At 34.8% G+C, this 17,315-nt stretch overlaps 1 protein-coding gene across 2 annotated transcripts in view; it reads right to left on the bottom strand.

Annotated features, from left to right (window-relative positions):
• Positions 1–4,111: 4,111 nt before the first annotated feature.
• The window catches only part of elp2 (elongator acetyltransferase complex subunit 2), a 97,241-nt gene continuing 84,037 nt past the window's right edge, over positions 4,112–17,315 (bottom strand). For both annotated transcript variants that reach the window (XM_039736866.1, XM_039736867.1), the window contains exons 18-22: positions 14,453–14,645; positions 12,265–12,386; positions 10,205–10,335; positions 6,882–6,995; positions 4,112–4,448 (exon numbers count right to left, since the gene is read on the bottom strand). In XM_039736866.1, the coding sequence (XP_039592800.1) occupies positions 4,289–4,448; positions 6,882–6,995; positions 10,205–10,335; positions 12,265–12,386; positions 14,453–14,645 (720 nt within the window). In that variant the 3' untranslated portion in view covers positions 4,112–4,288. The remainder of the gene's footprint in view (positions 4,449–6,881; positions 6,996–10,204; positions 10,336–12,264; positions 12,387–14,452; positions 14,646–17,315) is intronic.

Genomic DNA, 17,315 nt, shown 5'->3' with positions numbered 1-17,315 from the left:
TCGTCTCACAATACAAAGGTCACTTCCGAATCTAACAATGCTGAGATTTCTTTGTGTCCCAATTTCACGGGATCAACAAGCCATCTTTTCCATCCGGACATGTAATAGTTGAGCAACAAATCTCGCCAGTCCAATCCCATTGAATGAGCTGGAGACAAGCGACAATCTCTTGCCAAATGGCGAGCTGATCACATCGGAAACATCTACGGTCGGCTCCGTTTCGAAATATCCTCTCGACGTCCACGCCGGCGTGCTCTGTAGCCTCCACGGTCTTGTCGACCGCTGTTGCCGCTGTCTCCCCAGAAACAGGCGTCCCATCTACGACTGGATTTCCCGGGTCCTACCTGACCCCATTAGATTTTCAGGTCCTGCAGCTTGTCGATCGAAGCGACGAGAATGTCCTGGACGTTCGTTCACAGGTTGCGAAGCACGAAATCCACCGCTCTTTCTCCAAGTGGACTGTGAACCCTCTAATCGTCTGGACATAATCGTTAATGATTTAATATCATGGCGTAGAAATTCATCTCGAAGAACTTCAGGTATGCCGGCCAGTAATATATTCACGACAACTGTTTCCATTACGTCTCCTTCAAACCAACAGTGCACTTTATGTATCAAATCTTGAATTTGCGCACGGATTGGGTCATCCATGTTTAGTTTCCAGTCTTTAAGTGCAAATGTTTTAGACTTCTGAAATAAGTCTTCGGCGGCATCCATCTGTGCAACCACTTCTGGTACCACTTGTCACGCTTGGGTCACAGATTTGCACAGAGACACAGAAGGTCGTAGAAAAAAAGAAGGATTTTTATTCAGACACCGCAAACACATGAGCTTAAACGTGCTCCATGACAAGTCAGATATAACAGTTCCGCTAGGAGCAGAGAGAGATAAAAGCAAACAATCAATTCCCAAACTGACAGGCGCTGCGCAAGGCTTATAAGTCGGCGGAGTACCGCGCGAGGCTTGTATTACGCGTTATAGTGCAAGGATAAGGAGCAATGTGTAGTCAGTGTTTCAGGGTTTGTGGTTTTCCCAGGGGCGTCTGTCTCTATTTGGGGTGCGATCAGCCCTCCAGCTCACAATATATATATATATAATTTTGATGTATTAAGATTACCATTTAGATGTTCAAAACTGTTAAACAACTGCCAACTTACCAGGAAGATGTCAGAACCACAAATTGGTGAAACAGGTAAAAAAGACAACATAGCAGTTAAGTAGCTGCAACTGGTATAGTGTCTGGCTGCATCATGTGATCACAAGGTCTCTATCAGCAACTATTGGATTATAGTTACTGAATATGGCTTACGCTTACAACAATAAATTAATTAAAGCAGCTGGATTTCGGCAAATGAACTTTATAGACCTACTACCATGCCACAATATACAAAAAATAGGAAAAATGTAGTAATGGGGAAAATAAAACAAACAGAATGCGGTGGAGGAATCAATAATAGTGGAAGCTTTAAGGTTAAGCCTGCAATTGCTTATATCACTCTCCTGGTGTTACTTGACTGGATGCGAACACACATGTACTGGACATATATGTGCACACATGCCTTTCCAAATAACTCATTTAAGTAGAAATGAATACCAATGTACTGGGAGCAAGGAAAATTGCAACTGCAAAAAATGTTGTTAAATGTGAATTATAAACAAAACTCATTGTGAGAAACGAATAGTCATGAACAATGATATGAAAACACAGGGAAGCCCCACTATTTTATTATTATTAGAAAAACAAACTGTGGCTTTATTGATAAAAAACTTTTATTGGTAAGAGTGGTTGCTATGATATTACACAAGCTTCACTGCCGTTCCAGCTATATCCTTACACAATCTGAAGACTGACAGAAAAAATTCTAAACCTAAAAATATTAACCAATTAGGAAACTTCTCCAAGATCATGCCCAGTGTCACCTCCAGTCTTACAGAACTTTATAGCAAATGTCTTTGTGTTTTACTCGGCTCCACATCTGACAGTAGGAAATACAAGGAAAAAAATAATCACTGTATCTTTTATCTTGGTAGAGTAATATATATATCCCTCTACTTTCCCCTATTGTATTATTAATATGTAGTCTTAGAATGCCTAATCTCGCAGACGTACCACTGTATATAACTTATCCCCACCTTCCCTTCTATATCTATAACCTCAGGCAATTAGATGTAGTAAAAAGACAAGCAGGAGTTAAGTTACACATAAAATAATGTATTACTGATAATATTCATAAATAATAACAAAATGCAAAGTACATTTGAATATTGGCAACCATACAACCTGATAAAATGGTGATGTGTAATTCAGGTGGCACACAGACTTGTAGTTATTTAAAATGTCTCTAGTTAAGGGCATCGTTGGTGCTCAGCTTTCAGCCACATGTCTGTTCAATATGGCTGCTGAGCTGTGCTCTTCATTGTGTTGTCTTCATCATCACAGGTTAGCAAGAGAGATGCTTCTTCATCATATGTTGGTTAGAGAGAGAGAATGTGGTTGAGCAAGCAAATTTATAGGTTTTCTGTCTAACCCCTTCAGCCAATCCAGACAGCCATATCTCAGACCAATGGGGGATATAGTACATTTTAACACCTGCAACCCCCCAAGCCATATGTTACGCTAACCTGGCTTGGTGTGGGGGATGAGACAAAGACTTTAGCAAAGAAATACTCATCAAACTGGTTTAAGACACATCCCCCAAATCCTGTCGTAAAACAAAGAAAAGTTGTAAACGGCGGGTATGGTGGGCAAACACGAATACCTCTCACCAAAGTAACACTAAATTACATTGGTTTGCCTAAATTATAAATAAAGACATACAAAACATTTATAAAGTTATATGCAAAATCTCACATCACAACACTGTATAAATTATTTATTTTATATAATATTTTAAAGAAATGTAGTTTTCCCATTTTTGGCATAAAATATACATATTAACTTTTTATGTTTTTTTTTTTTTAATCAAGGGTACTAACATTTGTAGTGTTTAAGTACTATATATGTATGGGTACATATATTAACAGATAAGGTCACATATGGAGCTTTCCCCATTCGCAGAATAATATCAAGTAATTTACTAAAATAGTGTGTTTAATAACAATTAAAGACAAAGTTTAAAAAAAAAAAGTTTAGTAATTTTTTCACTTAAAATGAGAAAAGCTATATTTTCCTTTTATTCAGTTTTGATTTTATTGTATACAAATATCAAAAAAGGGGCCACATTTTAGCCATTAACTGATATCAGTTGATTAACCCATGTTTCTTTAAAACAGAAATAAGCAAATAAATTGTTCATACCATATGCCACAATGAGAGGCATTTAATTTGCTACATACATTTTACATTGATAGCAAATATTTGTATATAAGGCACAAATATGAAACAAAATTACATCATGCTTATAAAAATTTTTTAGGAATAAATACAACATTAACATCCAAAGATGCAATATACAAATATCTCATGTACAAAAAACACATGGTACCTTTTTAATAAAAGATACCAAAATAAGATTTAGAGACTCGCTGTTAAGCTACAGCAGATGATCTGAATTCATCATGGGCTAATCCATCTGGCTCCCTACTTATTCAAACAAGCTTCTTTTTGACATATGAGCTACTGAGCAATCAAAATTCTGAGCAGGAAGTAATGTGAAGTGCTGTTTGTTTTCCTATTTAACTGTCATTTTAAGCAAAATGCTGGCAACCTGCAGCTTTAATCCTTAAATCCTATTAGAAAGCATCCGTATGCGTCACTCTTTTGGATTCTTTACATGAAAATAGACTAGACAACGACCAATGCTTTAATTGGGCTTCATTTTATATTGTCAGATAGACAAAGGAAAATTTTAATGACATACTGATGTATAAATAAACTGGCTTTACAGTATTTTCTTAAAGCTTTACAATAAACCTTAATTTCTTACTGGAAAGTTTGTTAAAAATACAGTAACACAGAAAGGATGGTATTTATGAAAATCCAGTTCATCAGGAAAAAAAAACATTGATGAAGATGTTGAAACAATGTCTTAAAATATGAAGTCTAATCAATTTCAATTTATTACAAGAAGAAAGGATAAAAATATGACAAAAACTTTTTAAAACAGTCTAGTAAAATGCTGACATACAATTTATTAGATACATTAAAGAGGTCTGTACATATAAGAAATATAAGAAATTGCCTAAATTGCAGGCCTAAACCGACAAGCTCAGAGCTTAACAGTGTCCTGCTGACTGCTGTGAAATGAGAATTCTAAACTGGAGCATTAAACACATCATGTTCTGTGAATTAAAGACAGAGTCGATTTACATTAAATATCCTGACGCAATTATCAGCTCCTGCACTGGCAAACTGCAGAAATTCACTGCTCTTGGGGTCATCTTCAGTGCCAGCTCTGCCCAAACAAGGTCGCCAGCGCAGTCTCTTGATTGAAAGAGTATGACATTGACTGGAACAAAAAGCCAGTTAAGAAATAAGACACTAAGAAATTTGCAAGATAAATCAATATTCCATTCACCTGCCAGACATTTATTTAGGCTTCAGTATTAAGCTTAAAGCTAAACCATTATTGCTGACTTCAGCACTATAAGGTTTTGCAGAGGTTTACCAATATCCCTTTACTTTCCAATTTAAATGCAGATCTAGAAAAATGCTGCCTACCATAAAAAACAAAGTAAAAAAAAACTGCCTTAAATCTGATTATGAATATTGTGGGGTTTTTTTTGTCACTTTTCTTTTGTTTTACAAATACTAGTAAAATATGTTGTTACAATGTTCTCTGTTTCTCATAAAGTACACTGACTGGCCATGTTATTAGGTACACCTGCCATTCTATAACATTACCTGGTCAAATAAATATAGCTTTAGATAAGCAAGTAGGTGAGTAAAACAGATCATGGTTCTGTACAGTTCAAAGAGAGAACGTGGAAGACTAAATATTTACATGACTTTGAATGTGCCATGGCCATGTACACTGATGTGAATATAAAAAGAGCAGCATATTTGCTGTTGTTTACAAGACTGACAATGTCAAGGGTGCAGGTCCTGTGGTTGGAAACAAACTACTGATGAAAATGGCCAACAGATGCTATAACTTTTGGAGAGCTTCTCAGACAGGCTTCTAAAATTTTAAGAATATGTTCTTGTAGTGACATGTTTTCATTCTTTTCCAGTTTTCAACATTAAACTGAAAATAGTAGGGACAGTAAAACTAAAGCTAACTGTCTCCTTATAATACTTTATTAAAGGAGCTCATGATAGCCTCTGGGATGAAAAGTAGAAACAAAAAGTTGCAAGTTCTTTGTTGTGGCTTTGGCGGTGTAAACTGTACCCAAGACATAGATGATGTTGTCTACTACCCAGCCACAAACAAAAAATATTCAGACTTTTTACACATACTACATACGTCAGATGTGGTTTGCAGAGGGTGGTATAACTCAAAATCAAATGTTTGTTGTGAAGCAAAAAAGGTTCTTGCAAACAAGAAGAAAAATGTATTCCTTTACATGAGAGTTTTAACATTATGTATGTCCACAGTACCTCAGTATAAATCTGATATTACATATACATAGCCCTCATGAGTTGTGTTTTTTTTCCTGTCCTCCTGGTCATCAGACCTTACTTTATTCTTTGTTACTTAGTATTGCCTAATCTTATTTTTATATTTTCCTTTCTTCATCTTGTAAAGCACTTTGAGCTACATAATTTGCACAAAAATGTGATATACAAATAAACGTTGTTGTTGTATGTCCTACCTTTCTATTGCTTGATGTGCATTATTCATGTTGCATCTTCATCATTTAGTACATGTATTCATGTAGATTGAGCTATCTATGCACATGCAAAGAAGTGAATATTAGCAAAGCAAAACAAATTTGTATTAATTCAAATTGTCTGCTGCCAGAAGTGAGCACTATTCACAACAGTTTAGTCAGTTGCTAGTAGTAATCACACTACAAAAATAGATTCTGTAAGCAGCAATACTTTTTTCAAAATAACACATCCACTATTTCAGGTGTATGTGTCCTGCCCTGGGTATTTCTCTGAAATTAGCAGAGGCATTTGAGATATATGAATCAGCATGGTTTATGCAGGTTAGGAACTTGTGTAGGACATAGATAATGTGCTGTCTGCTGTCTGATTCATTGTCATTTGATGTGTAATGTTTCAATTTCTGTTTGATATAGCCATAAAGTATTCATTTTATATTGGTTATTGTTGGACAGTATAACATCCAGTAAACCAACAACTAAAATCCTGTTTGATTTTTACAAACACTATGTTTGGAAATTACATTCAAGAAATCTTTTATTTGAGAAACTGTATTTTCCTTTAGGTTAAGAATATTTATTTTTTATGTTGGAAACAGTAAGTATTATTTTTGAAGATAAAAATTAATTACTCTCTGGCATGCCGGTCTTAAAATAATCATAATAAACTTCGATATTAATAACTCATAACTGTATAAAGTACTAACTATCCATTAATAATGAAATATTGATGACTCATAATACATAAATGCTATCTATCTACTGCGCATTACATTATAGTGTATTTTATAATATTCTGAAACTCACTTCAAATCAGGGTTGCAGGTGGACTGACAGACATAAGGACAGGTTGTCAGTCAATCATTAAGCTCACACAACCACCCACACTTGTACTCACAATGGGCACAATTTAATGTTGCTAATTAACATAACATGCATGTTATATACAACTTTACTCTAAAGAAATATTCTACTACAAATTAAATAAAAAAATCACTGAAAGAAAATAAACAAATATGCCCACAAAAGTTTCAATAACATACTAAGAATAGTAAACTAATTAAGAAAGCATACACCCATAAAATATATTTGACATGAGACTGAAAGGATACAGATCGTTGAATTCTACACATTTATGCCAGTCAGCAATCATGGGGAAATTGACACACGGCTTCCACTTAAATAGAATTATTTTTCCACTTTCTAAGCCAACTGCTAGGATATAGCTGTAAAGAAAGAAACATAAATTGATATAAGAACTTTACCAAAATTAAATAAAAAAACTGTGTAGATGCTAGCATTATCTTATGACTAGTGATTAATACAGTATTTACTTAATCCAATGATGTTTACCATTGTGTAAATAAAATTTTTATCACCTACTTGGCACAGCTTTATTTAATGTAAGTTACATGATCAGGATACAGAAAAAAGTTTTAATTCATTATAATACCTTTATAATACATATACTGTATCATCATCATCATCATTTTTTACCATGGCAACACTTTACATCACTTTTCACCTGTGCCAGAGAAACAACAATTCTACTCCAGGGTTCTCTCTCTTATTCCTATCACAGGGAGTGAGGACCTCAATTCTGTCTAGAATCCTTAGCTTGACTGCTTGTACTTATGATTTCATTCTTTTGGTCAATTCCCAGATATTGTGACCATTGGTACAGCTGTAATGTTGAGTAACTGGTAAATTAATGCTTGCAAAATGTTTTGAGTCTGGATAAGGGATTTTCACAATCTCTCATGTACAAGACTCCAGGGTATCCAAACTCATCATTTTAGGGTCAGCTATTCACCTTTTAACTAAAAGGACCAAGATTTGCAGATATTTATCCCACCTTTATCACACTCTAACACAAAATGAAACCAAGAAAACAAAAGCATCTACAAACAGCACAGATATAATTACTTAGGCTGCCAAACTGGATATTCACCAATTCTACACAGCACCTTGATATCCCGTTTATGGAAATCATTAGCAGAAAAAGACAAAGAATGCACCCATATCATATTCTTAACGCTTACACTCAAAAGTCTCTACGTAACATCAACGATGTGAAATAATCACCTTGCAAAAACACTGACAAAAAGTAATTAACAAAAACCCTATAATCTCAAAGCACCTTCCATAGGATACCACATACACAGGGTGAAAGCTTTTTCCAAAACAACAAATCACAAGTAGATAGGGCTGGCAAATTACAATTAACCCTCAAGTATCAATGCAAAGGTAATGAGTTTATTCACTGCTCTACAGCCAGATTGTAATCCACATGACTTCTATTGGATGTGAACTCCCAGAGAAGATGAAAAATGTTATCCCTTAGTAATTGTAATACATTCTTTTGTTTCTATTTTTAAAAATAAAATTTATAAAATTGTGCAGAGAATCAGACTGAAAAAAAGCAAACATTTAGAAATGCCATACTTTTACAGCTGATCGGACGCTGTTTGTTTTCAAATAATATTGCATTTGTGCGATGATGTTTTTACATATATTGTCTCTTTCTTTCAGGTGTGTAATAAAAACCACAGCATAGAGAGAAATGCAATATTATTTGAAAACGAACAGCGTCCAATCAGCTGTAAGAGTATGGCATATCTAAATGTTTGCTTTTTTTCAGTCTGATTCTCTCAGTCAGACTGTATATTTGTCTCTTATTCAGTGCATGCAAGAACATACAGGTGGCCAGATGCTGTATGAAACAACATGCTGGCGGTGATCAACGCACATTTTGTAAAAAGAAAGAGACAAATATATTTGACGTTTCGAAGAAATCATTTTATGACACGACTTACCTTTATTTATTTACTTACTTCCTAAAGCCTAAAGTCACAAGTAGTGTGCAGAGGGCATGCTCAAAAATGTGTGTAATGCCACGAAAAGTGCCTGCTGACACTTTAGTATGCAAGCAATGGTATGTGCATTCTTGCTCCGATGTAGAAGGGAGCTGAGTTTACCTCTGTTATAGCGTGTCTATGTGAAAACAGCAGTATCAGATGTGGGGTGGGGTGTGTTTGGGCCCGTGAACACGGCCACAGATAATAAAACTGACTAATAAAAAATAAAAATAAAAAAGCTAACCTTTACAAGTATCATACATTACATCGGCTGTTACAGACTGAAATCAAATGTATGTTTTTATTCTAAAATAGTAAGACTAAAAGCAGTTTAGTTCTCAAAACGGAGTGGTGCAGGATCGAACTCGCGACCTTCTGATTCCCAGTCGGCAACTGATTCTATTGCTCCACGAAGGCAGTCATAATAAACACGTGTCAATGTCGCATGTTACGGCGGCTTTTTGTTTCTGCAGTTATATTTTTGAATAAAAGCGCAATTGTTGTGTTAGATTTGTACCTTCTGAGAAAATTTTCTTTGATATTTGGACTTCAGGCTTTATACATTATATAGTTTATGCCTACATTTTGTCATCTACTACTAGAATATAAAAAACGTTTCTGTTTTAACAATGTGTTTACACAGATTACTGTAGAAACGGAACAGACATGAAATGCGTGTGTTCCAAACAACGATTTATTATTTCCACTCTAAAACTCCACTTCACTCCCAGAAAATCAATCAAGGAATGAGCTGAGAGAAGTTTGTGCACGTTCTAAGTCGGTGGGGGGATGGAATAGCCGGCTACTTGCAGCTTTTCTTTTATCAGCACATTTAGATTAACAAAAGATGCTGGCGGAGAGGTGAGAACGGTTTTAAGAAGCGTTTTAAGGTGGGACGTATTTACGAGTTTTTTCGTAGGCTCTGGCAATTCTAGTGTTAGAGAACAAATTCACAAGGAGCAAATGATTTCTGCTGGATACTCCAAGCCACTATACCTCTCTGCCTGCCTAACATTTTTTTAATAACATTCAAAAGCAGTAGTGCCAAATAACAATAATCATTATAAAAATACAGATTTTTAAAAATTTATATATGATAAACACTTTACTTTGTTAGTTTCTTTCACAAAATACTCCTCAAATTGTAAATACAGAGATCAAGATATTAAAGTTTCTTAATATGAAGGTAATTAATTTGTATTTTGATTAAATACACACATTTTATTTTCTTCACCCTTATCCTGCAGAATTTGTTACATTTTTTTTTTACCAGAAATCTGAAAGTTTCTAATCACAGGTCATTTAAATTGCATTTTACTCAAGGTTTTTCGTTACAAATATTATTGTGAGCTGTTTAATTTAATGATACATGGAACTTTCCAAAATAAAATTCACTCTTCTTAGAAATGATGAAAATAAGCTCATATTGAATTCTACAATGGACAGCTTCAATGAATTACAAACCAGGTTAAATTACTTCAGCAGAGAACATTAAAAGTGTACAGCAGACTGAAATTGACTTTAACAAATGAGCATATAATCAAGTTTAAATGTAAAACAGACTCAAAATGCCATACCTCTGGTCTATACTTTGGACTGATGCAAAACTAACTGCAGTTGCAGAATCTCCAACATCCAGTACTGAAGAACAGGGAACTATAGCTGCTGAATCATTTCCACTGGAGGTGCAGTCTCCCCAAATTATAACCTAAGAATACATTTTTTGAACAAAGAATAAAAATATTCACTTGTGTGCAGTGGTTGTGCAGTGACTACACAACACTCTAAAATATAATAATGAAAAGATTCTACTTCAAAGCATGATAATCACCAATATATTCATTCATTATCTCAACACACTTATTCCAGACAGAGTTGCAGAAGTCAGGGAGTACACTGAACATGAAGATTGCTTGGTACATTCAGGTTTACTCGTACAAGACCAATTTCAAGTTGCCAATTAACTTAACACACACATATTTTCGAGGTGGGAGGGAAAAAAACAGTTTATTATGAATATAAAGCTAATACTGTATTTACTAATAGTCTTACATATTTGCATTTTAGGGTTACAGCTGTGGCAGCCGAAATTCCCAAATCTTATGGTTCCTTTTACTTCACACATCTATTAAACTGTATTCTCAAAGTGTTTGCTCAGATTTTGAAGACTGTCTATGTCTTTCTGAACTTCCTTTTGAAAATCTGGAAAACTGGCAATGTGAAAGCATAAAAACCATTATTAATGCTGCATTTGATTCATATCAATGCAACTGAGGATGAAAATGGTAAGGGCAGTCATTTGAGGCCTTTTCATCTGGCATTCCAAACACTGTAAGAGGTAAATTTAGGAAACTCAATACCTCAATCTTCTATTAGACAAAGTAAGTTTAATGAATGACAGTACACATGCAGTAAAATGAATTTAAATGAAATACAAAAATGCATCAATTGGCCATACATGTTTCGTAAAAGGTCTCTGTCTAGTGTCTTGACATTATTAGTATCAACCATACATCTATAAATAGAAACAGGCAGGCATTTATGAAAAATTGTCATTTACAGTTTTCTATTATAGAACTGTGAAAATTACTCAACGTTTAAAGCACTGTGTTAAACTCAATAATTAAAACATCAAATTCCAACATTGTCCAACATGAGACCTAAAAGTTTCCTCACATTTTCTACAGGTTTTTAGCATAGTGACAAAACTTTTTTTTTTTTCTATCTATCTATACAATGAAAGAAATTCATTTAGTATTGCAATTCACTGCAGGACTGATTTTGGACTAAATTCTACAAGTACATAATTATATTAAGCATTATGATTTATATAATTTAATTAAAACCATTGTATATTGCCAGTGTTAGCTTTAGCTCTTACTTATTACATTATTTAAGTGTTGCTAGTGAACCACTTTATACAATCTTAAATTAGAAATTCATACAGTACCCACAATGATATTAGAAAAAAAAATCACAATATAAATGAAAACTGAAAATTATAAAGCTTTATAAAATTTAAAATATATTAAAAAAATTCTTCACTATAAAATAATTTCATACATACTTAAGGGAAAGCAAGATATTCACATTAGCAATTTTGAATTACCAAAAGAGAAATACTTATAGTGTTAAATTCTGCAGTTTGAGTACACGATCTAGAGTTTGCTTTGTAGCCCAAACCTGCCAATGTCAACAATGTGCCTAGGCATCTTTGAAGTTAATTTAATGTAATTACTGTTCTGTTTGGTTAAAAACAAAATGACAGGCAACTGCCAATATTTAATTTAGGTGTAAAGGTGTAGTTGTATAATCATGTGAAAATACTGAGATTTTTGCTTACAATATTAAAAAAAGAAAACCACTTTCCTCCATCATGCAACATTTTTCATAAAACACATTTTTACCTGTCAATTATTGTCTTTAGTTTTTTCTCATTTTAATTAAGTATTGAAATTTTATTTTAATGACAGTCTAATGGACTTTCAAGAGTATTGCATACTTTTGGCATACTCTGGTGAACAGAGATCTGATTATCAATTTTACATCAGAGATGTTTAGAAAACATTTACATTATATGTGATGCTTAATTCACAACCAGGTGTTCACATCTAACATTGCAAAGTGAACAATTTACCTTCTTATCTCTGCTTCCTGTTGCAAAATATTTGCTGTCTGGGCTCCAATCACACGTCCAGATAATTCGGCTGTGTATGGCAGTCTGTTTATTGGTATGAGCATAAAGACTAAAACAAGTACCTGTGAAAAGAAAACAGTACAATGGACATTCCTAAAACAGCATTACTAAAACAAAGCAAAGAAAAAAATATATATAATCATTTTCCAATAGTGATTCAAGGAAGTAAACTTATGGTTAAGTGGAACCCGGAAATGGGTAATAGTGTTCACATTTTCATCTGATTGCAAAGGAACATTCTGAAATGGAAGTTCAACAATTACTAGAGGATACCCCAACTGAATAGTCCTATATTACATTACACAGCTTAATCAGAAAAGTCATGATTGAAACAACAAAAATCACACATGGTTATTATAAATAGTTCAAAGTAAAAAATAAAATAAAATAAAAACATTTAATAGAATAAGAAAAGATTTGATGCCTAAATTAACCTACTGCTCACTGCATTACTTTCTTTTTAAAAATGATAATAAAAACATCATTTAAAGATATCCATAATGCTAACACCAACATAATTTTACCTTTGTAAATACTGCATTATTAGTGAATGCTTAATATTTCTAAACACTGTTAAGGTTTTATATTGGACGTCTTTCTATCATTACTTCAAATTTCAAATTTGGCTGAATGAAAAGTAAACTGATAATGCTTCAAAACATAATTTTAACCAGAAATGTATCATGTAGTTTGTGCCTTTCTTGGATAAATTCTTTAAAAGGTTATAAAAGCCTAGCAAGAATTTAATGTAGGTCATCCACACTGCAGTGAAGAGAAAGCTACTTTTTCATTATTTTGGATTTGCAGATAAGCTTAAAGCTGAGAATGTCAAAGGGAGTACCTTTTAAAACAGTTTAAAAACTGTAACATATAAGATACATTCTACCCTTTGAAAAAGAGTATTCTAAAAAATATACATAAAATGACAGATGCATATCCATTTTAATAAATAGTATATATAAACTAATAGTGGCTTAAATTCTGATTTCAGGACTGAAGCAGCTTGTGAAGCCAGTTTCCTCAAGGTATGTTATGAAAAAGGGTTGCATACCAATACCTGTAAATAAACTAGGTGTTTCATATTGTTTTTCTAAATGTGTATGTTTGCATTCCAAACCAGAAAAGAATTTTGTATGAGAAAAATGACTGTGATATAGGTAAACTGAGAGGTGCAAGATTAAGCTGAGGGTATTTTTATTGTGTATTTTGTTTTTGCAGTATTTCAAATTGGCAGCCTGCATAATGTAAGAGAGAATGTTGTTGATACTTTACTTTTTAAATTATTTCTGAACAACTGAAAACATTTCTGAAAATATCAATAGTTGAAAATTTTAAATTAATTTCAAGTGTGGTGATGGGTTCTATAGTTGCTCTAAAGCCCATGCACTCTATATACAGTAGACAAAAGTTGCAAAGCTGAAACAATGCTTTGGCTTTGCAAGTGACAAGCCTGTGGAAGCTGCTTTTATTACAGCATTGTTTAGAGGAGATCTGTTTTACTACAGCAGATGTGAATAACAAACACCAGCTACATCAGTTTCCATTACAAAATCACCATGTTGTGGAACTAGTGTGCAGTGCATCATGAATGGTCATTTCAGACCTCTTCTTCATCACAGTATGTTGTAAATATGATTTAATATAAGAGGCTGAGGGGAGTATAAAACCTGAAAAGCAGATTAAGGACGCAAACTATGTATGCACAGTGTTTTCCTCAAAGCTCTCCAATCATCTTATGAATGGAGAACATGCTGCAAAAACAGTTTGGGGAATTTGCTGTGAATAAAAAAAACAACCTCAATTGCCTACTGGGGTGGAAGGAAAAGTAGAAATAAATTATGGAAGATTAAAATCCACAAAAGAAAATCTAAGTCAAAAACATCCTAGATTGAAAACATACAAAAGAAAAATGTAGGATAATTCCGCAACTAAGAATATCTGTACGGACAGCGTATTGATCACAGAAGTGTTCGCAGAGACAAGAAGGAATTAAAAACAAAATAGATTTGGTTTAAGGACAAAACTTTTGAGTATGTGCTTTAATTGTTAACCTTAAGAAGAAATAAAGCTGAAAGAACTACACTCAAATATATATCAAACATCTAGAAAATTGTTTCATTATTTTTACCAGTTTCAGAATGGGACTGCGGCTGATGCTTCCAAAGGGACCATGTCCTGTCTCTAGACACTGCCAAGAGAAATCTGTCATCTGGAGAAAAGGCCATTTGGGTGATTGTTAGGCTGTGTAGTGGAAGGCTGAGGAGTTGTTTCCAGTCTGAGGTACTCCATAACAATATAGCTGCATGATCCACTTTTGAAGCCTAAAAAAAATGGAGGTAAAAACACAGAAGCTGAAGTGGGCGAAATTTCAAGTAATTTATCAGATGAATATTAAAGAAAAAATGGAAACATCTAAAAACAAAAAAAATCAACACATTTGGTGAGCAGGATCAAAATCAAGATTACATTTCAGAATTTATTGTTTTTATCACCATAAAATATGATCAGAATCACATACTTTCAGCATATTAAAATGAAGGCAGAACTGCAAATGGTGCAATTGTTGAGACTGCTACCTTACAGACCTATTGCCCAGATTTAAATACCAGATATTGTCTAAGTGAAGTTTCCAAGTCCTACCCATAAAAAGATGGTCTTTCTTTCTAGGTATTTCAGTGTTCCTTCCATATCCCACAGAAGTGCAGGTTAGGTTGCTTTGTGTGTAAGGGTATAATTGTGGGTGTGTGCATTGGTGGGCTCTGTGATTGGCTGTGTATCGAGAGCTAATGAGCATCAGTGCTCAAGGATGTAACTACAACATCTGGCTTCTATTATATTCAACTTTAACTACTGAACTATTTTACTTGTCATCCACTTTACGTGTTATCTTCATAATAATGACCTCGTTGCATACTTTTTCCATAACAATTGACTAATAATTATAAATCCTTTTTTAACAATCATTGCGATTTGAAGTTTGTACTTGACACCTGGCCCGGAAATGACAATCACCTTTAACATTCCTCATATTTCTAATCTTGAGCAAGTAAAAATTGGTGGCCTTTTAATTATCAATCCTCATCATTAAGTTGGAACCAGGATGACCCACATACGAGAAACTGAACTGCTCAATCAATAATTAGTTGTTGCATCAGCATACCATAAGGCAAAAATCATAGGCAGCACAAAGACTCACTGATAAGGGCTAAGCTACTAGAACTGGAAGCAGGTAGACAGCCTTGAGCAGACAAGCACAATGCTTCCTAGAAAGAAAAAAAAATACAAGCCTTTACTAATTAACCCTTAAAATCATATTTTGCTCAAAGCCAGTTAAAATAATACGTTTTGCTTTAACTTGATTGTGTTATTGATTTGCGAGGAAGTACTGAGATATAGACTTAAATGATATCTAAAATATATGTATGCATGCCAATGTGACAGCCTGCGAGCACAGGTAACTACGTCGTTAGGCAGTGGCACGCAGCCGCATACTATCTGACTTGCAAGCACAGAAGTTGAGCTGCTGTAGATGAATGCAAATGGCCATGTGCTCACAGACATCCAAGCTTTTTAATAATCAACCCTTAAACTCCTGTATAGCTTAAACTAGCTAACACAATGTAGCTTGGTTTTAACTTGATCATCTTAGATATTCATAAGCCTTAATATATAAATTTAAATGCAATTTTAAAATGTGTATGTGCTCCTGTGTGGGCTTGCTTAGTTTTCTTTAAGATTAAGGGCCTCGAAGGCTTTTGGAAACTTGCTTACTCTTTTATCAGTCAGAAGGCCCAGCAGACCGCCATGTCTCAGAACAAAAGCTTGCTTACTCAGTTCCCTCAAAAAACCCAGTGTCCTTGATTCATGGAAAACAAAACAAGTGAAAAACAAGGAGGTCACATTAAAAACAAAAGAAGTGGCCTGTAAAATAATAGTGTCTGTCCAAGCCACTTAAAAAATATGTCAAGCATCTGCTTTTAATAGTCAATAGTTCTAAAACTAATAATAAGGCACATTGATCCCTAATTTAAATTCTCAACACTTTGGGACAAAAAAACACTACAGACTACACTACAGATTACTTAGTTTACTAATTTACTATATTCGTAAATTGGGGGAAGTGTCAGCTAACTCTTAAGTATTACCCAGTGCAGAGGACGTGGACCCACCTGTGCTTGCTGCACAACTGGCTTTCGTAAGAAGAAACTGGCAATACCATATCTTAGCCATATCGCTGGCATACAAATCCTATTAATCTCTGTCTTGAGAAAATACCTCCAGATAGACACTGTTTTAAGTGAAAACTTCAAGCCTTGGCCTCCATTACTGAAGTGTTTCCCTTGTACGTTGCTAAGCTACAGAGTTTGCTTCATTTCAACGTTGTCTCTCTTCGTCTGTGTCATTAGCACAACGTCATTGTTGTGTGACAGCATTTACTGCACACAGGTCTTTAATAGTGAGAAATGAAGTGCATGCAAGTGCTGAAGAGATTTAAAAGTGCGTGCTTGTACAGTCGACCCTCGATATACGACTGGCCTGACATGCAAACAACTTGGTTTACGACCAAAATTTTTATTCTGAATTACGACCGACGTCTTGAGTTACGACCTGAATGCAGTCACGTGTATCCACTTGAACGATTGTAAACAAACAGCCGAGAGCGTTCGTAAGCGTCAGTCGGAGGCCATATACAGTGGAACTTCGGTTCACGAACGTCTCGGTACACGTACACATACACACAGAGGCGCGGGAGACACACACAGGTGCGCGAGACAGAGGCACACACACACACACACACAGGTGTGCGAGACAGAGGCGCACACACACACACAGGCGTGCGAGACAGAGGCACACACAGGCACGCGAGAAAGAGGCGTACACACACAGGCGCACGAGACAGAGGCACACACAGGCGCACGAGACAGAGGCACACACAGGCGCACGAGACAGAGGCACACACACACACAGGCGTGCGAAACAGAGGCACACAC

The sequence above is a fragment of the Polypterus senegalus genome, chromosome 15 (genome assembly GCF_016835505.1).
Source record: "Polypterus senegalus isolate Bchr_013 chromosome 15, ASM1683550v1, whole genome shotgun sequence".
Taxonomy (NCBI): Eukaryota; Metazoa; Chordata; class Cladistia; order Polypteriformes; family Polypteridae; genus Polypterus; species Polypterus senegalus.
The sequence above is the reverse complement of the archived record's forward strand: the minus strand, read 5'-3'. Positions and strand labels throughout refer to the sequence as shown.